The following is a 24,630-nucleotide window of genomic DNA, read 5'->3' on the forward strand; positions in this document are numbered from 1 at the left end:
TCCAGGCTCTGAGCCATCAGCCCAGAGCCCGACGCGGGGCTCGAACTCACGGACCGCGAGATCGTGACCTGGCTGAAGTCGGACGCTTAACCGACTGCGCCACCCAGGCGCCCCAAAAGGAACGTTCTTAAATGTTGAGCAATGAGGAAAGTGTTGTATCTACAGACTGGAATAACGCAGCTATAAAAAGCTAAACAGGTCTACAATTCCTGCCACGAAAAGACATCTGAGTGAACACCTATTTCCCACGTCACGGGGCAGTGTAGTTCCACCTTGTGCTATAAGCTTCTCTCTGTATGTTCAAATATACATTCAGCCGTCGAGAAAAGTGTTTTTGCAGAAATGTTAGCAGCGACCATCTCACGGCGATGGAAGTAGAGTTTTCCCTTATACTTTTAAAAATACACCGATTTCTTTTTCTACGATAAACATCGATGTTTATATGTACTCCCCGCCCCCTCCCCCCGGAACAAAAAGACGAAGTTTTGTCTACAGCTACAGACAGAAATCCGTGTTCTGTGCAAGATTCAGGTAGTAGTTGGGGGGGAGGGAGGAGGGATGGACCCATTTCTCAGCAGACCACCCCCCTCCCTCTGCAGCAAAGCAGCAGGCCAACACTTTGAGCGAGGCCCGTAAGAGCTAAATCAGCTCCTTCTGAACGAGGTGAACCGGCCACTTCCCACCTCCCGCCGCATGGAGCTGAGACAGGCCGCGGCTCTTCAGAAAAGAGCCTTTGCTGTGATAAATGAAGACAGCCAACCGTTTTTCAAATTTTTTATTTGGTGTTAACTCCACAAGAAAACAAAAAATCAGTTACTCTGGTGTACGTGAAATCAGAACAATACAACCACGGGGAAACAATCTCAGCCCAGGAATGGAAAACGGGTACTTCAGTGCTACGGGTACGCAATGCGCTTCATACCACAGTGCGTTTCAGCGTTTTGCCAACTTTTTAAAAAATGCTTTTTCTTTGTGATCATCCATTCACAAAACTAAAAACCACACTTTCAACTCTGCTGCTGAAAGCCTCCAGGCTTCAGCCACTTAGCTATGAAAACAAATAAATACATAATCTGTTAATCCCCCTGCCCACTTATAATCCAACCCCATCCCCCCCCCCCCCCCCCCCCCGTGGAAGATGCAGGGTCTTCCTACCGGTGCGAAGGGAAGTCGGCACCTTTGCCACCTGGAGCCCTGTCTTGATAAAAAGCAGCTGTCCAAAATCAACTGAGCTAAAGGTTGTGTCTGAAATATATTTATTTGGTCTCTGCTACATTAAGCAACGATTTCTAGAATGATCGTCACCGTAGTGATTTTAGGAATTTACAACTTCCAATTCTTTTTTGCCTTTGCTGTTAAATTGTATTTCAGTGCAGATGCTAATCACTTTTTAGGAAGCTCCGGAAGAAAGAAAAATACATAAAACCTTATAAAGTCTGTAAATAAATAACAGCAACGTAAACCTTACACACGCGCGCGCACACGCACACACACGCACACACACCCACTTTAAAGTGTCAAAAGATGTGCTGTATAAAAACAAACCCTGCCGTGTGGCGAGATCCGAGCCAACCGTCCATCAGGTCTCTCACAGCGACGACACACACAACCGGGACGACCCCACAGCCTCGGGGTCGCTCGCCCGTGTCATCAACGACGAGAAGGGCAACACCACCCAGTGCTCAAAGCACATCAGGGATTCCTCGGCCACTTCGCCCCCAGCCGGTCACCGCACGCGTGTGCTGCCCGCCAAGGGCAGTGGTGACGCGGTCTCGTCTGTGTCACGCTTTTCTGCCATTCCTGACGATACAGACATGCCAAACTGATGCTACAAATTAGGTTGTTTTGTTTTGTCTTTTTCGTAAGGAGTTAGTTTAAAAGGAAACACAATCTGGTTTTACAAACACCGCTCCTCCCAGCTTCACCTGCTGCCCGGCGGCGTGAAAGCGCGAGGAAGTGGCCATCATGAGTGGACGGGACTGGTGTGAGACGGACTGACCCCTGGGTCCCCACGAGAGCGGAAAGCGAGTCCCATGAAGCAATCGCACAGGTATGGGAGAAACTGTTACTCCCCCCGCCCCCAACCCACCACACAGAACTTGCCCAGAACGTTCTCTCAAACACAAAATGAGATCTAAGCTCTACTAAAATCACAGCCACAACGGGAGCTAGCTGCAGCAGCCGAGGTTTCTTCGGGGTGACGAGGTGGCCTTTACTGCACGTCAGACGTTTATCATTTAGAGTTCTGGAGGCTTCGAGTCAATGGAGGTCACCAGCAAACCATAATTTGCAACTAAGATCCAAACCACAAACAACCCGGAAGGGGTGTTTTGGCATAAACGTAACTGCAACGTAAGAACGGGCTGGGGGTACGCTCTCTACCCCGCTGGGCCTCGTACGCCACCCGACACCCCAAAGCCTTGGCTCCTTCAGCTAGCAAGAAATCACACACCATAGTATCTTCCATGATACTTGAGGGGGAAAATCCTAAGATAGAAAACACAGTATTGTGTAAGTCTCTAAAAGCACACCCTTGCGGTTCCTACTTCAAATGTACATGAGATCTGACTGAATGAAGACCGTGGATGAGTCACTCATGCTTCCCTCCTGCCTTCAGGAAGGCACCGATCCATTGCAGGGGTAGGTGTCTATGTCCCAGTTCTTAGAGAACAAAGCCTAAAGGTCCCAAAGCTCAAGTCTCTGGAGAGCGGAAGTGGTTGCGGACACCGCGGTGCTAGGGTAACAGTGACCGGGCTGCAGCCAGCAGGACCGTAGCTGCAGTCAAGATGCGGAACGCAGGGCTACTCCTAGACAAGCACATGCACACCCATTCTGGATTTGACAACACAATCTAGTCTATTTCAAATAGCCAAGAATTTAACAGCTTGGAGGAAAAAAAAAAAAAGTTCAACAGGATAGCTGTCCTCAACTCTAAAATAAGCAAGAAGAGAAAGATAATTACTGATCTGAATCAGTTAATTGAAGAAGAACCCTAAGTTGTTGTTTTAGATTAACAGGCCTCACAAAAGGGTAATTTGCCATCACAGATCGTTTTCAAAAATTAATTTGCACTACGCTGCAGGTTTAGAGATGAGTTCGAGAAAAGAGCTCCTCTTCGCCAGGGTCCGCCCACTCGCCCCCACCGTCCGAGCCGGAGCCTTCCGAGCCGGAGCTGGCGCTGGAGGAGATCTTTCTGTGGAAGCCGTTGGGTTTTGCTCCGGCATTTCTCTCTCCTGCACACCTTGCTTCATAAACAGAAGACACCTGGGATGAAAGGAACAGTTTCAACAGATCAAAAGCCAGGTTTTTTTCACAAGGGCTACGCGAAATACTCTTGACACAGAGATCAAGTAACAAGTCCATGGTTTTCTCGGGGAGAGTTACACACCATGAAGTTTCGCTGCTTCAAAGCAAAACCACCTCTCCTTCCTGATCCGTAAGGCGTCCAGAACCCTAACTCGGTATGTTCGGTCCCTGGGACAAAACGTTCTGTATGTCAGGGCTGCCCAGAAACAGCAGTCTAAGTGCCGACCACGGGTGGGGACGAGGCTGGGCGCGGGGACCCCCGCCCTGCCGTGTCTCCCTGCCACGTGGGGAGAGCCCCCAGCAAGCAGACCAACCAACGCAACCACACGCTGCGGTGCAAACCAGGCGACGTGGCCAACGGGGAAGGGGAGAAAGGACACACACACACACTCCAGACAGGTGGGCAGGGAAAGAGCTCTTCCAAAGAGTCCTCAGCTGAAGGTGGAAAAGTGAGCCCCGTAGGAGTAAGAGCCAGAGGTTGTCCGGGAGCCTGGCCTCAGACACGGAGTCCTACAAACCCCCTGTCGTGTGGGACAGTCCCCCCACCCCCCCACACACCAGGTGATCAGCACCTCTGTCCCCCAGGACACTAAATGCAAATGGCAGCCCTTCCCTAGTCACAGGAACGACCAGTGCCCACCCCCAACTCAGGCAGAGTGATCAGCAACAGCACCCTCCCTCCACAGCAACTAGCGATGGTCCCTGACCCCCGAGGCGACTACCAAGGCCTCCTTCCCTCCCCCAACAGTAGCCGGCAATGTGCCAACCCCCACCGGCCGCTTCCCCCCCCCCCCGGGTCACCTTAATTAGCAACGTCCCCACCCCCATAGCAACCAGCTCGCCCCGTCACGGCAACCAGCGGCACCCCCTCCCCCCGGCCACGGGAACTAGCAGCCCCCCGGTCATACTTATGACACCCCCATTTCCAGTTGGGCAGCGCCACCCCTGGTTGGGCCCCTGAGGCGGAAGCAGAAAGACAGCTGCGCGGAAGGAGGGAGAAGGGAGGGTGCGAGGCCAGAGGCACACGAGGGCAGAGCGCAGTGACAAGAGGCCACCGTTGTTAGGAGCGTGAGTCGCAGAGTCCCAGCAGAGGCTACGGCTCAGGTCTGCACTTGCGGCCAGACACGCGGTCCCCAGTCTGTGCGGAACAGCACAGTGGCGGCACCGGTCGGGCATCGCGAGGGCCAGCGAGGGGACACCCGACCCAGACGGGGCACGGGTGACGAGGCGGAAAGAGGTGCAACAGCTGACGGGTGGGGCGGGACGGCGTGTGCAGGTGACAGAGGTCGGACAGCGGCGGCTGAGCTTGGGTGCGGCAGGGCGCCATTCGCTGAGGTGGGACAGGCTGGTGGGGGGAGGCCCACAGGCCTGTGGGTGATTTGGGGGAAAGTCCTCGCAGGACCTGAGCTGACACGGAGAAGACAGACACGTTTCCTTCGGTTCATCGGCCTGCCTGCCGGGAGCTCGTAGAAACCCGACGCGGCCCGGTGCCGGGGCTGAGACCAGAGCGCCGCACTGGGCGTGTGGAGGGGACAGGAAGGCAGAGTCCGGCCACGGAGGCCAGCTCGAGGGCTCTGTGGTGGTGCCCACCCAAGGGCTCGTTGGGGAGCGACAGGTCCACCAACTGGTGGGCAGAAATGCCCGGGGCGGCGCTGGGAAGGACAGGCTGGGGGAGCGAAGGAGGGGCTGTGGGAAGCCTTGGAGGTAAGCAGACGAGGAGGGAGGCGATGCAGACGTGGGCTGAGGGCCACGGGGAGGAGGAAGGTCACACCCACAGAGTTGGGTGACCCGGGACAGTGGGCGGGCGGGCGGGAGCTCCCAGGGCTCTCGGGCTGTAGCCTGAGTGGCAGAGATGGGGGTGAGGTGGGGGGTGTGTGTGGCCGTTAGTAAGTTAGTAAGGAGGACAGTCCACTTACCCTATTAAAATCTAATGGACGCTCTTCGTTACTGGGCATGTCTTTACCATCTGGACACTCTTCTATACCATTCTCTCCCTTGGCATTTGTATAACATTCTTAATCATTTTGAATGGAGAAGGGAAAAGAGGGAGAGGGGGGGAAATTTCATTAAGACATGGTTATGAAACATACATTCCTGTGTCATTTTTTGCTGACAAGTCAGATCAGTTAGGTCCACCAGCCCTTCGGCGAGTTGGACTAGTCACTAAGAGCAGACACGGTCACCACTGGCCAGCCAGGTGTGCACGAGCAAACTGCTACGCCCATTTAAAAATTCTGATAAACAGTTTATCGAGTTTTTGAAAAATAGGCTGGCATAACACACACGCCTGTCATCCCACCGTGAGACACCCGTTCAGCAAATACTCGCACCTGTAATGTGACAGGCCCTGGGAACACAGGACGAAGCCCAACAAGGCCAAGCTCTCAAGAGCGTATGGTGCGGGAAGGGAGCCCGACGCTATACCGTGCGTGGTCACATGACAAACAAGCAGACAGGAGGAAGCGACAAGAGAGAGCAGCAGCCTTGTTTGCTCCCCCCAAGTCCACACCACGCTGAAGGACGCCGTTATGGTATCTGGACAACAGGGAAGGGAAAGGCGGCTAGTGGTTTGGGTAGGTACGTGGCCCCCAGAAGGGGATGGATCTGGAGGCTCCGATTAGAAGGAATCGGCAATCGTCGAGCTCAAAGCTTCTCAACGCTGGAGCTTTAAGCAGAGTCTGCCCAGGCCCCACGTGAAACCCCGACTGAGCCGCGCGCTGGGCCGGGGTCCAGGCAGCGGCTTCGACAAGCCCCCCGGGTGGTTCTGACGCCCTCCTGTCTTTGTCTAGACCAGCCCCCGCACCCCTGCACAGACACAGTGCCGGCCTGACACAGACCCTGGCTTTGAATCCCTGTGTCCAAGTCCCCTAATGCCCCCAACCGAGCACCCGTTTCCCGCCGCCTGCGGTCCAGCTACGGGGCGTTCAAAGGCATGGCGCGCTCCCCGTGCGTGAGACCAGGGACGACAGGGTCGGCGCTCCAGGACTGCTGTGCCCAAGGGACGGCCTTTCACCGAGGCCGCACCGGCCGCACCATGCTCCCCATGACCTCTAGCTCTCTCTGCTGTCTCAGGACCTCGAAGTTACCAGCTCGGGCTCTGGGACTAGACGGACGTCACAGCAGATCCCCCGTTCTGCCACACACCTGTGATGTGACACGGCAGATCACTGTCCCTCTTTTGAGCCCCAGCTCCCGCATCTCTGACACGGGGTCCCCCCTCGCCCTCACGCAGTCCTGTGCGAGGTAAAGAGACGACGCGCGTGCAGCCCCAAATGTGGCACCGGCACTCAGTGACACCTTCTACCGCTGCTATGAACCCAGACCCGGGCTTATTCATCCCTTCTGGGCAGTCACCGGACCAAGTTCTCGCAGTCCCCACGCCCCACCCAGTTCGTTACCACATGAACCAGGTGAGCGAGTGTATCAGGGAAGGGGACTAGTTCCTGGACCAGAAGACGCGCCCAGACAGCTGCATCCAACCCCACCGCGATCCTTCCTGTCCTGCTTTAGGAATTCTGTACGTCCAAAAGGAGCCTGTGCTGAGCGCGGACGACGTTCCTCACAATCCTCACGTGGACGGTCCCCACGTTCTAGGCTAGGACCACGCACCAGTCCCACGCCATGCGCGCCACTCCTCGTAAGTATCCCCTCGGGGAGGCACGATCTGCAGCCTCCTTTCACAAACGATGGAGACACAGAAGGGCTGGTCACGGCCCAAAGGTCTGGCAATGGAAGCACTGGAGTCCTGCTCCGTTTTGTCTCCCGAGCCCGTTTTATCTCCACGGTGTCCCCGCACGGCCTTCTCTGTTAAGACTAAATAATACCCACACTTACAATGAGCCTTCCAAACATCTCAACTCCAGTGCGGGAGAGCTCCAGAGACCCCCATCCGGGAAGATCTGTCAGGACAGAGTGTGCAGGGCCCTGGTGCTCCGGCTCCTTGCTTCTGGCCGACCCCGTCCCCCGCCGCACTCTCACACGGTTCCCCCTTGGCCGGGCCCCCCAGGCTATGCCGAATGCATCCAGCTCCCGCACCAGCCAGGGCTTCTCACGGGGCACCTCTCCCCGCAGGTAGCCCCAACTGTCACACGGCTCGTGTCCCTGCCCTCTCCAGTCTCTGCACAGACATCCCCGCAATCAGGAGAGCAGGAAGGAGGGCCGTCTGCCTCTGCGTTCCCAGTGCCCGGCACGAGGGCGCGTAAGACATGCTTGCCGCGTGGTCGTGCGTGTGAACACACGGCAAGGCCGGCAGGAGGCAGGGTGCGGGGCGTGGGCCTCCAGGCCAGACGGGCGCCCCCGCCGCAGGGCACCTGGTGCTGCCCTACTGTCGAAGGGCACGGCCCCCGCTCCTTCCCAGCGAGGCCGAAAGCTTCCAGGTCAGCCCCTTAGAGCAGCACACGCTCATCATCAATCATCAGCCACGCTGGAAGCTTCAGGGGCAGAGGGGAAGGCGGAGGCTGCCTGGTTTCCTGGCTGACCCGCTCCTGAGACCGCACGCCCCCGCCCCCACCCCCACCCCCACAGGCCGACAGAAGGCGGCTGTGGCGCCACCATCAGCACAAGGCAACTGTGCAGGGATTTAATGCAGTTGTGAGTGGGAGGTCGTTCAAAAGCCTGGTGAACGTTACTCATCCACTGAGAATTTCTGTATTTGCCACCTCACAATTAAAAAAGCATCACGCACTGACCATCGCTTACGGCACCTACCTGGGACTGTACTGGTCACCAAGGACCCACAGCTGAGAGTCGGGACGGACTCCTTACTAACACACGAAACTAGACTAAGGCTGTGCAGACGGCCCTTGACACACTAACAAAAGCACGAACTCAGTGTCTGAAAAATCACCCTAACCTCCCAGAGGGATTGGTCTTCCTAGACCCCTGGCCCTGCCTGCTGCCACATCCCTCTCTCCCTCTGGCACTTTCTGGGTGGTCCTCTCACTGCCCTACTCTGGGCACTCAGCCTCCCTTACCTGTATTCCTGTTAACTCATCTCTGACTTAACACTCACCCGGTGCAGCACGATGGACATACGCCAAGGCCAGATTTGTGCTCCCATCACCCCGGCGCCCCCCTGGGCACCGAGTACAGACAGCTACTACAGAGAACGAAGCTTCTGGACCACAGGAAGACAGCCTGGACGCAAGCCTGAGCTCGATGGCTAATATGCACGATTCGGACAAAGTACCAAACCTGAATCTTAGAGCTTCCTCATCTGAAAACTTCGGCTGACATCTCACAAGGCTATTGTGGGGCCTACGTATAAGAAAAGATTGAGAGCACCTGGTAAATAATAAAAGGGGACCTAGATATCAGCTAATGCTAAGGCAACAGGCCTTTAATAAATGCGGTTAGGTAAACAAAGATGCTAAAACTGAGGCCCTCGCCCTACACCTTGGGACCCAGCGAGCCTCTGGGAAGGAGGAAGGCGAGCTTTGGGGGAGGCGATTTGAGGCTCACAGAATAGAGAGAAGCAACCACCCCGCCTCCCGCCCGGGCGGAGAGGCGGAGCTGCAAAGGGAGGCCAGCGCAGGCGTTCTGAGCGCCGGAGTGCGCGAGGCCTGGTGGCCAGTGAGGGGTGTCACTGGCTCCACGTTCGTTACAAAACAACTGGAGACGTGACAGACCTGCGGACGTATAAATGCTAGCGGACGGTTTACGTGCTCCTTCCAGCTCTAACAGGGGAGACCAGACGCTGCAGCCGACAGGAGCCCCCGAGACAGGAGCCCAGAGTCTGCCTCGCCCACCCCCTGGAGCGAGCCCATGGCCTTCACAGTCCTCACCTCGCCCCGGACTTCAGGTCAGGACTTTCTATAGCTTCTGGGCATGCTCACCCGAGAAGCCCACAGACCAAATGTGCTGCTGCCCCATGTCCCCCACCGCCAGCCCCCTCCAGCCCCACCCTGCTGCTCAGCCCTCACAGACTCACTTCAGCGAGCCCCGGCCTCCTCTCCAAAACCTCTCCTCGCCGCTCCCCCATCTACTCCCCCAGCAGCGCCTGAGGCCAGGCACTGACCCTGTCACTCGCAGACCCCTGCAGGAGCCTAGAGCCCCAGTCGGTACCTTCGGCTTTTCAACTGCTCCTCAATTCCCTCTCCGCTCTGCTGATAGAATGGTTTTAAAACACACACCTGGGGGCACCTGGGTGACTCACTCGGTTCAGTGGCAGACTCTCGGTTTCGGCTCAGGCCATGATCTCACAGTTTCGTGAGTTCAAGCCGCGCATCGGGCTCCGTGCTGACGGTGCGGAGCCTGCTTGGGTCTCTCTTTCTCTGCGTCCCTCCCCCCCTCTCTCAAAATTAATAAATCGAAAAAAAAATTTTTTAAATAGTAAAACACACCTCTGCCAAGATACCCTCCAATTCGCAATCTTTTAAACAACCTTCCCTTCCTGCAGGTTAAACCTGACCTAATTCGGCAGAGCTCCCAAACCTCCCGATGGGCTCCTTCCCTGTCTGCCTCTCCAGCCTCAGCTTACAACCCAGCTGGGCCCGATGGGTCCCTGTTCCCTCCACCTGCCAGAGATCCTCTTGCCCTAGCATAGGCGGTTCTCTTTCACGGGCTCTGCCCTTGCCCGGCTTCCCCATCTGGGCGTCTTCCTGAAGATCCCCCCATAGCTGATGATTTCTGCCCCACGATTCACTGGGATCCTGCCCAGATACGGTCAAAGGTCGGTCCTGCTTTTAGGTATCCGAATGCCTTTCCCCACATCAGGCTAAGGGCAGGATGCAGTTCTCATCTCTGTGTCTCCAGTGTCTCACAAATGCTGGCTACACGAAAGCCTCTTGGTAAATGTTTTCTGGACTGATACTCATAGTGGAAGAATTGCTCGTAATGAATTAGAAATCTGAACGAAAGAATCAATGACCTACCTTCACACTCTGACGCAGGAAAAAGAGGAGAGTACAAGGCTTTTTCCCACCAAGTCTGTTTTTCTTGACTTCTATTCATTCCTTGAACATCAGTGTTCAATACAGGAAACTGTTGAGGTTAAACGAACACAGAAAAAAGTTTACAAGCTTTCAGGATAGAAGAGAAAATTCAAGCATTATTAACTATGAACTATAAATCCAGGATTTTTAAATGATGACTATTTTTTTTTTGAAGTAGGCTTCATGCGTCTGACTTCAGCTCAGGTCATGATCTCGCGGTCCGTGAGTTCGAGCCCCGCGTCGGGCTCTGTGCTGACAGCTCAGAGCCTGGAGCCTGTTTCAGATTCTGTGTCTCCCTCTCTCTGACCCTCCCCCGTTCATACTCTGTCTCTGTCTCTCTCTCTCTCTCTCTCTCTGTCTCTCTCTCTCTCTCTCTGTCTCTCTCTCTCTCAAAAATAAATAAATGTTAAATGTTAAAAAAAAAAAAAAATTTAAAGTAGGCTTCAGGCCCAGCACAGAGCACAATGTGGAGCCTGAACTCACGACCCTGAGATCGAGACCTGAGCTGAGATCAAGAGTTGGACGCTTAACCGACTTGAGCCACCCAGACACCCCAAACTAACATTTGTTTTTGTGTTTTTAATACTATTCTAGACAAGGTGAATTTATTTATTTTATTTTAAATTTTTTTTTTCAACGTTTATCTATTTTTGGGACAGAGAGAGACAGAGCATGAACGGGCGAGGGGCAGAGAGAGAGGGAGACACAGAATCGGAAACAGGCTCCAGGCTCTGAGCCATCAGCCCAGAGCCCGACGCGGGGCTCGAACTCACAGACCGCGAGATCGTGACCTGAGCTGAAGTCGGACGCTCAACCGACTGCGCCACCCAGGCGCCCCAATTTTAAAGATTCTATTTTTAAGTAATCTCTACACCCATTGTGGGTCTTGAACCCAAGCGCCCCAACAAGGTGAATTTGAGAAGCCAAAGTGTTCGTAGCACATAAAAGAAGTTTTTCTTAAGAAGCATTTATATTGGAAGTGGAATGAAAATCTTTTTAGAGACACAACAAAAACTCTTACGAGGCAGAATATTCCCCATAAACATCCCCAGGTAAGGCAAATTTCTGTATTTTGGAAATGCAGAGAAGTAACAGGGCGGTCCCAAGTCTCCACTGGTGTGCAGTGCTCTGGAGAAAAGGGAGGACCCTCTTCTTCACGCGCGCGGGCAGGAGGGAGTCGAAGACGATGCGGGACAGAAACGGTACAGGCAGAGTTACCAACCTAAAATGTCTTTGTAACTAAAGCATCTGCTTTGCTGAGACCAGAGGACGGTGAAACTAAATCCAAATAAAGGACTGTGAATATTGCACGTGTCTTTACTGTTTTAGAGAATGTTTTGTTATTGTTATGTGTTCAAGGTTGAAACCTGAGCTATTTTAGCAACCAATGACCATCAATCCTGACAGGATTCTGTTACTCTCTTACAGATAAGTTGTTTTATGGGTCTAAGACTTTTTGATTCAATAATGGATTTTTTATTATTTACCCAACGGGAAACACCGCCAAGTCTCATTTTTCGCTTAACCTCGCGGAAACACTCTTAAATGAGAAACTGAAGAACCCAGCGAGGCCAGCGAACCTTCACTAAGTTCTCCCCCAGCTTACTCCAACGCTAGCGGTCAGTACGACTACTTACTAGGCAGAACTCACAGGGGTAGCCTCACGCACATGAAGCCAGCAATAGCCAAGGTCTACAGCGTTCAAGATAATTAACTGTATCCAGCACATTACTTCACAGAACCCTAAGATCTTTCTGGAAGGGCCTTGCCTTCGCTCCAAGGCACACCTACTCTATGCCAGATGGCAGCTCAGTGCTACCTGGGAGCAACACAGTCGCCCTCAACCCCAGAGCACCACTGAAAGCAGACGGATTTGGAGGCAACAAGTTCCTACCTGCAAAAGAAAATGTCCCAGGCAGCGGTGGAGGGATCGGTGTTGACTCGGGCAAGGGCAGCTGTATGGCTCAGCGTGAAACCCTGTCTCGAGACCGCGGGGGTGGGGGCCAGGTTAAGAAAGGGAGAAAGAACTCATCGCGGACGGTGGGAGGCAGCTGGAGAGCGAGCCGGAGGGGCCGGCACGAATGGAGAGGAGGCTGGACTGGACTGGAGCAAGACAGGCAGTGAGCTTCTTAGGGGCAGGGCCCATGTCTCACGGATCTGTGCACCTCCGGGCACAAGGCACACTCAAAGCAGACACTCGATGCCTGCTGGCCTGAAGAAAAGGCGCCACCTGCATGCAGGTCCCTGATCATCTGGTGTGCCATCCTCTGCCTCCCCACTCCGCCCCCCTCTCAGGCTGAAACCACTGTTAAAGTCACCCTAGTTTCTGCTATGCTTTTAGGATGTTTTCTGTCTCCTCCCCTGAATGTCAATCAAAGGCACAGACTTCTTTGTGCCGTTCCATGCTACACCGAACACACATCCGATGAACCTGCACTATCTTACGACCTCTTTCCACTCCGCTATCTACAGCTTCTGGGTTGGTCAGCAAAGATGACCACGCTTTGCATAAATAACGTCCACTGTATGCACGGATTCAACTTCTGGTTGGCGGAGAACGGACGAAGGGAAAGTAGGCGAGAACACAGCTGGGACGGGCCGGGCGCCTCTGCCGCAGCTCCGCTCTGCCTCTCCCCCAGACGGCTTCTCATCTGCAAGCCTGTCTTCAAATCACACCTTGGCTGAGAGCCGGCCCCGAGCACCTACTTCTTGGCAAGTCCTCCAGGCACCCCGACATGCCCTCTCCCTGGCGCAGGCACACCAGTGAACACTATAATCAGTCACATGCTGTCGGTGAATGTCACCGGCAAGGGCAGGGCTCCATGCGTGTCCCCAGCACCCAGCCCGGCGCCTGGACAGAGTGGGATCCCGAGAAATATTCAATGAATGAAGGAAACAGTGCAAAAACAGAGAAGACATGTATTTGGGCCAGAAAGCCTGACCAGAAACGTTTCTGGCACCAGATGGGACACTCAAATTCCACTCTTTAGGAGCCGGAAGCTGGGTAGAGGCCCCACCCAGAACTCTCACTGAGCTCCTGGGTCTGGGAGAACAAAGGTGACTGGTGGTCCTGAGGCTACTCCGGGAAGAGTACTGTGGCCCCCCAGCCACAGTCAGCCCTCAGGTGTCCGGGTCACGAGAGGAAAGGAAAGCGAATATAAACGGAGGGACGCAGAGTGTGCACAGAGAACGGGTTCTCCTTTACTGACAGCAAGTGGCAGGCAGCAGGAACCACTCGGGCTCTGTCCCGGACACTGGGGTCAGTGGCACATGTGGGCTGGGTACCATGCCCCAAGGGCCAAGGACGCCCCCCCCCCCCGCCGTTCATCAGAGCCTCTGACCGCCAGGCGTCCTCTCCTGGCCGGACCACAAACTCCTGGAGACGGCTCGACCCTCTGCTGTTTCTCCGCGCTGCAAAGAGCACGGCACCAAATTGGCGACCGAGTAAACAACAAGGAGAACATTTACGCCACAAACTTAGGCATAAACGGACACCCAAGGCACGCTCCAAGGCACGTGTACTTGAGAAGCCACGAACTAACTGCTGGCAGGTGCTCTACGCACGCGAGAAACTCCAAGCCTTTTCACCTTTGCTTGCGCTGTCCGTTCTGCCCCGAGCACCCTGCTCCTTTCCCTTCTGCCCTGGGACACTCAGGGGTGTTCAGATAGCCTCTGGGACCCTCGCTGCCGGGAGGGCATCCTGTGCCCACCTCCGCCACACCACCTACCGTGTGACCTACAATTACATTCGCCCAAATGCCCTAAAAGATAAGGAACCGGCTACGTAAATCACAGCACATCTGTCCACACACTGGAACCGAAAAGGAAAGGCGATTATAATAAAATGCCATTTCTGTGAAAAGAAAAAAAGAAAGAAAAAATCTATGCGAATGTGTATTTGCTTCTACGTGCCTAAATATCCTGGAAGGACGTACCAGAACACATGCTCATGGCTGCTGGGGAGGGACCTGTTCACTGTGTGTATCCACCCTCCTGTACCTTCGGAGTTTGAGCCCTATGACTAAAGTGCCTATTTCAATTAAAATAATTCGCTTGCAAACTGGTCTTCGTAACAAGACTGAATTCTTCAAGGGCAAGGATGATGTCCTGTTCATCCAGGACATCTACCTTAGCGATAAGCAGGTAACAGGTATTCAAAACGTGTTTGCTGAAACTGACTGAACTGAACTTTTGAAAAGAATCCACGCTCCTGGGCACCAATGCTATTAGAATTTCTACATTTTAAGTTTTTTGTTTTATTTTGTCATTTCCAAGGAAACTCTGCACCCAACCCAAGGGGCTTGAACTCACCATCACCACCCTGAGATCAAAAGTCGATGCTCTGCCACTGAACAAGCCAGGTACCCCTAGAATTCCTACACGTTAGTCCACCCGCTCTGAAAAGGTGGCCTTTGAACAGTGACCTTTACAACGGGGCTCCCAGACTGCCCCCTCTCGGGAAAGGGGGGAAGACGACCCTCGTAGGGACTCCCCTAGACTGACCAGGCAGTGTGACGGTGGAAAGGTATACACTCTGCTCCAAGCCTGGCCCCGTGCTGTCCTGTCAGACCGTCTCCCAACCTCCCCATACCTCAGATCAATCTATGATGGGAGCTCTGACCCCACTCTACACCCCAGCACCTCTGCCCAGAGGCCGGGCCGAGAGCCGCGGCTGCAGGGAGACCAGCAGACAACCCCGCAAGGCCCTCTGAGGACTTTACTAGAGGCCTTCCAAGACAACCCAGAATGCTGATAACACGTAAATCCATCAACATACTAGAAAGCGAAGGAATATGGCAGTGGTATGATGTAGAATCTCGCTTCTTCCCTCTTTTTCTTTCTTCCCAATCTGGAACCAGGTGAAATACAAAGTACATAAAGGAAAATTCGAGGATAAAAAGAGGGGCAATAAACAGACAGATAAAGGCTAACAACATTATTGGTTTTCTTTCTTGGCAGCTCGGATTTCAACGTTTCAATGGGATTCAGTTCACACCTATAGGTCTCTGGGCAAGCCAACCAGAGCAGTGACTCTCTGTGGGGCTTCCTCCCATCACGAGCACCCGCGTCCCACCTAGGCACTGACCCCGCAAGGGAGGAAGGCAGAGTCTATATCCGTAAGGAGCTTATAACCTAACAAGAAAAAGTACATACGTGACTCACGAAAAATAGGAAACGTGGGGCACCTGGGTGGCTCAGTCGGTTAACTGTCCAACTCGGGGTCAGGTCACGATCTCGTGGCTCGGGAGTTCGAGCCCCGCGCTGGGCTCCGTGCTGACAGCCCAGAGCCTGGAGCCTGCCTCCGATTCTGTCTTCTCTTGCTCTGCCCCTCCCCTGCTCACACTCTGTCTCTGTCTCTCAAAAATAAGCAAGCATTAAAAAAAAAGAAACAAAAAAAAAAGGAAAATGCAATAGAGAAAGAGGCACAGGGTGCATGAGAAGTAAGAGAAGGGAGAAATTACTTCCGATGCTGGTGGGGGTGGAGAAGGAGAGAGGGAAGGAATCAGGGAGCCGGTCAAAAGGCGGTGGGGTCTGGAGAGCCTCTCGGTACAGGGGGGTACAGGTAGGATTTAGACACAGGAGAGGTGGGTGGAGCGGGCACGGGGACAGATGGCAGGTAGGACATCTAGTGGCTCTCTGGCCACTCGCGGCAGGACTTGTAAACACCTCCAACTATCTTTTTAATAAGCTGCTCCGGGAAAAAGGCCAGGCACGGCCAAATAACGGCTGGGAAACAGGCAGATCACTGTGCTTTGTTGTGAAACAGGTTATTACCTCAAGTGTGATTTCTAGCGCACTCAATTGAACCTCGAACCACTTCTCGGGAACAAAGGGGATCGTGACTCCCATTCACAAAACGACTACTACTAATGAACCTCGTCTGACAGACTCAACACGCAATCCACACAGCTCGAGGAGTATGTGCTTGGGACAAAGCGAGGAACGTCATCGTGGTTCTGCGGAAGCCCTTCTGCCACATCTGGACCGTGGGCTAGTTTTCACGCGTACCACAATCCACGCGAGAGCACTCGACATAGACGTGGTTTATTTTACGTGTGAAACTAAGTTTCAAACCGATCAGCCTCTCGGAGGCCCTCGGGCGGGCTCGCTCGCTCGCTACTTAATTAAAGAAACCTGGGTGGCGCAGTCGGTTAAGCGTCCGACTTCAGCCAGGTCACGATCTCGCGGTCCTTGAATTCGAGCCCCGCGTCGGGCTCTGGGCTGATGGCTCAGAGCCTGGAGCCTGTTTCCGATTCTGTGTCTCCCTCTCTCTCTGCCCCTCCCCTGTTCATGCTCTGTCTCTCTCTGTCCCGAAAATAAATAAACGTTGAAAAAAAAAAAAAAATTTTAAAAAATAAAAAAAAAAAAAATAAAGAAACCGTCCGCTTCGGCTTCCAAAGAGCAAAGGGCCTTCTGCGGAGTTCGGAGCCACTTCCCGATCCTTCACCTTCCCAGTCTGGAACGCTTGAGGATGAGGTTCTGCCCGATGCACGGTACGTGCAGATCAAGACAACACTCGAGAAGCTCCTATCCTGTGATTTAAAAATGTCTTTCCTCTGCAGAAGACGTCTCCTGTCTGGCTCAAATTCAGAAACATCAAATCCACTTTAAGTCCTTATGTAAAGTCATGAGAACGTACGTTTTAAGACATTTAAGCTGATTTCCCAATAACTGAACCCTATCCTTCACCGCCCGATACGGCTGTCCTCACGTTCAAGTCCAATCCACAGCTTTCATCACGTACCGACACACGCACACACCTACCTCTTCCAGCTGTCCCGAAGAAACTGGATTATCTTCATAAGCAGGAAACTGGCAACCTGCTTTGCAACTGCAAAAATTATTAATCTCTTCCTCGCATTGTGCCGTTATTTTACAATTTGCTTCTGAGCTTTCTAGAGCAGCTTCCGGAGGCTCATTCATGCTACACTCCAGACACTGATTCCGCTTCCCCGCCGGCAGAATCCCGGCCGATTCCTCCTGAGAATCCAGTGACGTCTGAGCGCTCTTTTCCATGCCAGACTTTTTTAACCTGGGAAGGAACCTTCCAGACTCGAGCTCTGATTTCCCATAGTAATGGCCTTCCTTCTCCGCATCTTCTTCCAGCGGCTGGAGATCTGCCTGTGGATTTTCAAACGCGTCGGCTTGAGAAGGAATGGGAATACTTGCTTCCTCTTTCTCCGATTCAAATTCCGACTCGCTTCCTCCTCCTGGGGACAGCTCGGACGCAGAAATGGGGCGGAAGTGAGTCCTCGGAGAGATCCGAATAGCCCTGTACTGTGTTCTGTCAGCGCCACATATCCCGGGGTGAAAAACTTCACCGTCCGAATCAGAGCACAGGATGGATTTCGGCTTAAAACTGGGGCTGAGAGAGGCAATCCCTTCGGGTTCGAATGAACACTCCACGTGAAGGACTTGTGAGAACGGATTGCTTAAGTCAAAGGAAGAGAAGGAATATTCAAGCCCAGGATCCTCAACCTGAAAGTTGCCACAAGCTCCTAGTAAGTCTTCATGGAAGATAAAAGAAAATCCCTTATTTAATCCATTTTCCCCACTCCTCGGCGGATCGTTCTGCTCAAACGACACGAAGGGTTTCCACAACTGCCTGTGACCGGGAGCGAAACTGTTTCCCGGGGTCATGAAGACATCCGTACCTGCTATGGTCACCACGTCAGAGGCCGCGCACTGCAGCAGGCTTCCTTTCGTGGGACCGGGCGGGACGACCGCCCACTCCCCGTCACTGCTGAAGGTCTTGAGTTCTCCGTAAACTCCTCCGAGAATGAAGGTGTTCTCTTTGTCCTGGGCCACGTCCCAAGGTTTCGAGGGTGTCGTGTAGTCGCCACCGTCCACCTTCGACAGCTCCCCGGACGCGAAAGCTCTCTTCTCCGGGCTCTCCTTCTGGCCCTCCCACAGACGGTACTCCGACCTCTGCACGGCCTTGCTGGGCTCCCGGAGGGTCTCCGCCTCGGCCTCGGCGTCCAGGCAGCAGCAGTAGTTGTTGACATCTGTCGGGAACAACTCCTCGTCCGTTCGCTCCACGTCCGCCGTAGCGACAGAACCCCCGTCTGCCATCTGCGTCCAAATGTCTTTAATGACCCCTGAGCTGTAACCGCCTCCACGTGGACCGCTCTCGCCACAGCCTCGCGCAGTTTCCAAGGTCTTGGGTTCCGTCTTTTGTTCCAGCTGAATACCGCAGACGGATTCTAGCTTCGATGTTTGTTTGAAGACTAAGGTGGGAATTTCTCCCAACGTTCTACTGTTTTGCTGGCAAGTTTCGTCTTGCAGGAAATCTAGGAGCTCTTCATCTACATAATTTGACGAGACTCTAGGAACCACATAATTCATATCTTCTGCGTTAAACTGCGTGGACTCTTCAAACTGAATATTTAACGTCTCGTTGTCCGAACGCGTCTCTTCCGAATGGGACCATGGGCTACAAGTTCTCGTTGAGAGATTAGAACAGTGTTCGTTTTCTTCAAAGGCACTATTTTTGGTCCATATTAGCAATCTAGACTGTGTTTTCCCAAGCATATTAGCACTAGAATCTGTGTTTTCATTCCCCAAGTTGAGTGTTTCAAAAGAAAACGGTAAAACAGAATTACTGCATTGCACTTCAAACACTGAAAAACAAGAGTTTATACCAGATCCTTCATTAATATCTGAAAAGAGCTCCTGATTGCCGGCTAGCAAATGTGGATTGAGCGCCGTGCTGTCCAAGATCGGGGAGAGTCTGATTGGAGAATCCCCCCCAAAACTCTCCCCGTCGGCATCGCCCGAGCTGGATGAACAGCACTCCCAGAACTGAGCCAGATTGCCGAGGTCTTGCAGGAATAAGCCCTCGGCGCCCACGGAGCTGGTAGAATCTGTCCATATTGCACGTTCCCCTTGCAACTCCATTCCGTCTAACACTATGCAACATTCTGCCTCAAAATCGGTTTTCTCTTTGCTTTTTTGTCGAATCATATTCAAAATCCGACTTTCTCCTTGCGTGGTTTCTGAGGCACCAGGATCCAACATGGATTGATCAATGTCCACTTCATAGAAGTGTGTGAATTCTGACAGATGAATACCATCCAGATATTTGCTGTCCTCCGGCAGAGGACAGAACGAGGTCCCAGTGAGGTCAACATCCTCATTGATGACCGCAGGCATTTCTACAAAATGACCATCAATGAAAGTACCTGCTGCGAGGTATGTTTTATGCATATTATTGTTGCTGATACAAAGACCGTGCACGGACTCTGACAACTCGTCCACCGCCTCCGACGGCAGGTCGCTCGCATCCGGTCTGTTTCGGTAGGTGGTCTCTAGTTTGCTTTTCCTGCTCAGAGGAACGAAATACTCGGCAATCGGCTCCGTGTACCACAGCGGCTCCTCCTTGTACTCCCTGTCGTTTCTGCTCTCCAGGGACAGGTCTCTTCCTTCGGCGCTCCCGGGGTCTCTCCTCCCCGGGTCCTTCAGGGGCCTCTTCCCGCGCCGGCACAGCGGCTTGACGGAGCCGCCGCCACCACCGCTGCCGCTGCTGCTGCTGCCGGCGGCGTGGACGGCCCGCTCGGCCTTGTCGCCGGGCTTCAGCGACAGCCTGCCCGGCCCGTTCCGCCCTTTCTTGTTCCGAACTTCTCGCGTCTTGTGTCGGACTTTCACGCACTTCACGGAGGCTTTTAGTTCTCCCCGAGGACCGCTCGAACTTGAGCCCGCTTCACTCGAGCCGGAGGACCACGAGCGAGGGCGAATCCGTCCCTCAGGTTTGTGTCGGACCTGCTTTTTGTACAGGGCGGGCTTCTCTTCCGTGGCGCCGTGCCCGAACCTGTCCTCCTTCTCGCTTCTGCTCTTGCTCTGGGCTCTCTCGTGTGCAGTGGTGCCCGCCTCGCGGCTTCTCTCCTTGCTCGCTTCGCCTTCGCTGTTGCAGTCTTTGGGGGAGGACGTGTCTGTGCTGGCGGGGGGCGCCGTGGACGACGAGGAAGAGCTGGAGTAAGAACAGACTTTAGACCTGTTCCACACGGTCATGATCTCCTGCAGGCAGACCGGCTTCTCGGACAGCGGTGGGAACGCTTCGTAGTACCTGAAACACAGAGGGAAGGCTTCAAGGCGGGCACTCAGACGTACGAGACACAGCAGGCGACATCGCCTCCCGTTTTAACAGCCACCACTGACATCACCCACGAACCATGAACTTTAAAGCCAAAAACGAGCGACACGGCGAAACACGCCTTACGTTTAGTCCCGTGTCTTGAGCAACTTTTTGTTCAGCACGGACACAAGCCCTCGAAGGATACTTAGAATATAGGGAAGAGGACGGTTTTCGTCCTTAAGGTCTTAACTGAGAAGTCACAAAGGACAAATACAATGCAGTGGCAAGCAAGTCATCTCTTGGTAAGAAATAGCTGCATCTGAGTCTCCGCTCACGTGACTTACTATGTTGGTGACTTGAAGCTCGTTATCTGCGGTCCGTCCCGTCCGCATTCTCAGCCGTACAAGGGCGGCCACGGGACTTCTCTCCCGAGGCCCTTTGGAGCACGGGGAGGGGAGGAATTTGAAAGCTGGAGCGCACGAGCTCTGAAGCCACGCTCCCCGACTGGGAACCTTGACGCTGCCCTGACTAGCTGTGTGACCTCAGGCATGTGACAGAACCTCTCCGCGGCCTGGGAAACACACGTAATACTTTTATCTGCCTCACAGAGCTGTGAGGAGCAAAGGAATTAATGTATGAGAGGAGCGGGAATATTATGGGACTGTTGTCACCGTTATATTTTCTCAGGAGCCATGCCTGGCATTAAGTCAGACACGGCACGGATGAGGAAGGGTACTCGGGTGTTCGGGCAAGAGGATGCTGGTGCGGCCCAGAACCATTAGGAAAAGCGGACCACAGCAGAGCCCTGACGTTCCAGAAACGTCGCAGTCTGGGGAGTACCCCTTGTGAGGCACAGGAACCTGTGTGCACACGAAACCCGAGGAGGCCAGCGACTACTGGAAATGCAGGGTAGGTAGAGCCACGGAGCCTGCTTCTACAGGGCCTGAAAACAAGGAAGACGACTTTCCAATCCGCCAAGAAGCCGGTAGTCCCGGCAAATCTCAGAGCAAGACGGACTGCCGAAGCAAGAATGCAGAGTCGGGCTGCCTACCAAGGGCACCGTGCTCTGGAGGCAACAGTCAAGGTCACATGTGAGGTGACAAAAGGCCATGTTTTCGAAGGGCCTACGTTTGATTCTCCTTTCCAGTCTCTACCAGAGCTGTCTAGTGGGAACACATCGTGAACCTCACAGAGAATTTTTAACCCCCTAGGAGTCACATTAAAAGTGCAAGAAAACACAGGTGAAAGGGAATCCAATGATGTAGTTTACTTAACCAAATATATCCACAACATCATCCTTGCAACATATAATTGATATTTTGAAATATTAATGTAATATTTTACATTCCTTTTTATACCAAATTTGGAATCTCGTGAGAGTTCTATATTTACAGCACACCTCAATTTGAAGTGGCCACATTTCAAGTGCTAAACATCCACACGTGACTTACAGCGGCCACACTGGACAGCAAGCACCTGTCCACATCAACCAATAAAAGCTATTTTCACCTGAAGTTCTACAAGTTCGTAAGATTCAAATAAACTGTACAATAAGCAAGTTCTGCTTATAAAGCAGCTGATTTTACCGGCCATCTACAAACAAAGGACTCAGAGCACCTTCAGGAAACAAGCTTGACAAGGTCAATGACTCGCCCACACTTCTTTGTACGCATCCGTGGAACCCCGCTTTCCCTGCGTGCAGAACAAGGGCGAGCCCACTTTCTCACAGCCGTCTCCGGGGACTGGTGTGACAGCACACTGGGTGCACAGTAACAACCGTGTTTCATTTGCTCACCCAGTTCCCAAATCCTGATTCAGTACGTATGACAAGGACAGGACCATCTCATTCACCTCTGAATCCTCAGTGTCACGCACACAGTAAGTGCTCAACACATGTTTCCTGGATTATAAAATGGGAGACTGAATACAAGACAACGAACAAAACCGGTAAAGCACACAGCAGTTATTAGTCGGATTTTTAACCATGCACATTTTGTTAATGAATACAATCTTACATACATTTCCACTTGATCCTTTGCTGTAGGGGATAATTCTGCCTCTGGAGAGGGAGACCCCTCTAACTTTTTGTGAATCTTCTCTTCTGTTATGAAACAAAAATTCAGAAAGATTGGTCTTATATCTAGTTAACAAATGATCTTTTTTTTTTTTTTTTTTTTTAAGTTTCTCAAGGAACTTTAGTCAGAAATCATACAGGCTTAGTGGCTTGAAAAGAACTCTATACCCATTTGCCTTCTTATTCAATAAAGATCTACTTCTTAACAGCACCAGAGGGAATTCTCTAGCTTCACCATACTGATGGGGGGCTGAGGGGTGAGAGCTGTTGGCCTCATCACTGACACAGGGCTCTAGAGGCACCTGACTGACAGACTGACGTCCCCTATTAATTAGTCCCCTATTAATTACAGCAGAAGGAGACAGACCATCTGTTTAATTCCAGAAATTATTTTCTCGCTAAATTCCCCACTCATGGACTTTGTACTGACTCCTCTCAACCGATACGAATCTGTTAAGAAAATCCATTGCGATCAGCTCTCTCACAACATCTCTGAGCAAGGGCTGTGTTTCAATAAAACTGAAGCAAAGGGCTATATTCTCAGCTTAGCTCATGCTACCTACTGCCTTAGGTTAAAAACAAACAAACTGTGCCCTTAGAAGGAAGGCTCAAGGGTCACTGGGCAGCAAAATGGCCATGAAGAGGGCAAGAAAAACAAAGACCCTTAACTTTAACACATAGCTTTCACTCCAAGGGCTTGCAGAAAAGTTGGCCCAAGAAGCCGTGAGGATTCACGAGTCGAAAAGACTTTAACGAGCTTCAAAGACTGCCCTTCCAAAAAACCTCCAAGAGTCAAGGCAGAAATTCCTGTCAAATCTGAAATAATCACTGTCAACACCCTCGGAGGCCTTGATGTCAACGGGCAGATATTCACGGGGGACAAGGATGGGAAGGAGGAAATATCGCTCCCGATCCCTGGATTTATGTGAACGTAACACCAAACATCCCTCCATCGTGAGGGCGCCCGTGGATTAAGTGACTCCGCTGAGAGCAGGGACCTATCGACAAGGGACCGCTAAGGGTGACCCAGAAGCCACTAAGAGCTGAAGACACAGCATGATGCTGCCATGGAGACACACTGAACACACAGACTTTCTTCTTCTTGTCTGTCTCTGGCCGATCCTAGGGTGTCCTCAACCATCTCCCTTGGTGCCCGCGGCCCTGGTGCGAAAGGCCCGCTGTGTGCAGGGCGCAAACAGCCTACTGTGTGCAGGCCCTCCAGGGGCTACGCTCACCTTGCTTGCTCTGCAGGTCTTTCAGTCTGGAGCAGAGCTCCTCCACCAGAGTCTCGATGCCAGAGCTCTGCGCGAGAACAAAACACACGTTAGTTTACTGCCAGGTGTATACAAACTCAGGTGTCTGCACACCCTTGCTTTCACATACAGGTCTTGCAAATCTTCCACGTTCCAAATGAAATGCGTTATCAATACGTAAACAACACAAGAGTTGAAAAGCTACAGGTTTGCTGATCCAATTTAGTACACATATTTTACTAGTAAAGTATATTCAACAGCACCTGCTGATAAAATGTGAAAGTATGAATGTACCGCCCAGAATGGCTGGTCTTCCCAGGGGTATGGCATGTCACCCACGGTGCAGCCTACGGACCTAAACACTCATCGTACGGCCAACGGTCACCATCAAAAACAATGTTCGGTATCTGCGTGAGGAAATCTCGTACCGGACTCGGTACAAAGGGGGCAAAAAGTCACAAACATCGCGTGCAGCTCCTCTGGGAGCTCATGGTCTAGAGAAAACAAGGCAATTGTGTTCTTTTCTCCAGTGAACACTGACGACTGAAGCAAGAAAGCACTCAGAGCCACGGCCCTGAGCGAGTGTGAGAGCTTTGTCTTCTCTTAAAGGTCACGAGCAGGGCACGGAAGAGCCTGAAACTGGGAGGGTAACAAGAAGAGCCAAAGCTCCCGGAGGGACAGATGCTGGAAACACGCACAAACAAATAATCGTTGGCTACGAAGACTTTGAAACTTGAAAGTTTTTCTATTTCTCACAGGAAGAAAGAAAAGTCCTTCACAGAGTATGAAAAGGGAAGACGAATTTCTGAGGACCTTTACTCAGTGGTCGAAGGTCCTATTTAAACCGGAACGGAGTCTCTCTCCGGTGGGCGCGATCCGGACAGGTGCACGGGACTCCGCTCCACCCGCCGCCCTCATGGGGCCTTGAGGGGCTAAAAATAGAACTGTTCCCCATTCACTGAACTCAAAATGACTCAGCACAAGTATTACAGA

At 52.7% G+C, this 24,630-nt stretch overlaps 1 protein-coding gene across 11 annotated transcripts in view; it reads right to left on the bottom strand.

Annotated features, from left to right (window-relative positions):
* Positions 1 to 24,630, bottom strand: part of KIAA0232 (KIAA0232 ortholog) — a 99,889-nt gene that overhangs the window by 11,036 nt on the left and 64,223 nt on the right. For 5 of the 11 annotated variants that reach the window (XR_006964270.1, XR_006964267.1, XR_006964269.1 and 2 more), the window contains exons 3-6: positions 23,620 to 23,686; positions 22,330 to 22,411; positions 17,004 to 20,301; positions 10,179 to 10,287 (exon numbers count right to left, since the gene is read on the bottom strand). Coding sequence is in view for 5 of the 11 variants with exons in the window: in XM_047090844.1 (XP_046946800.1) it covers positions 3,085 to 3,264; positions 5,223 to 5,320; positions 10,179 to 10,287; positions 17,004 to 20,301; positions 22,330 to 22,411; positions 23,620 to 23,686 (3,834 nt within the window). In the remaining 6 variants the exon portion in view is untranslated. Of the gene's footprint in view, positions 1 to 760; positions 3,265 to 5,222; positions 5,321 to 10,178; positions 10,288 to 15,590; positions 16,374 to 16,618; positions 16,816 to 17,003; positions 20,302 to 22,329; positions 22,412 to 23,619; positions 23,687 to 24,630 lie in introns of those variants that run through there. The other 6 variants (XM_047090844.1, XM_047090843.1, XM_047090845.1 and 3 more) reach the window with 3 other exon arrangements.

This window comes from Lynx rufus, unplaced genomic scaffold (genome assembly GCF_022079265.1).
Source record: "Lynx rufus isolate CCGP_SWC_20201006 ecotype Redwood Valley unplaced genomic scaffold, mLynRuf1.p SCAF_3, whole genome shotgun sequence".
Taxonomy (NCBI): Eukaryota; Metazoa; Chordata; class Mammalia; order Carnivora; family Felidae; genus Lynx; species Lynx rufus.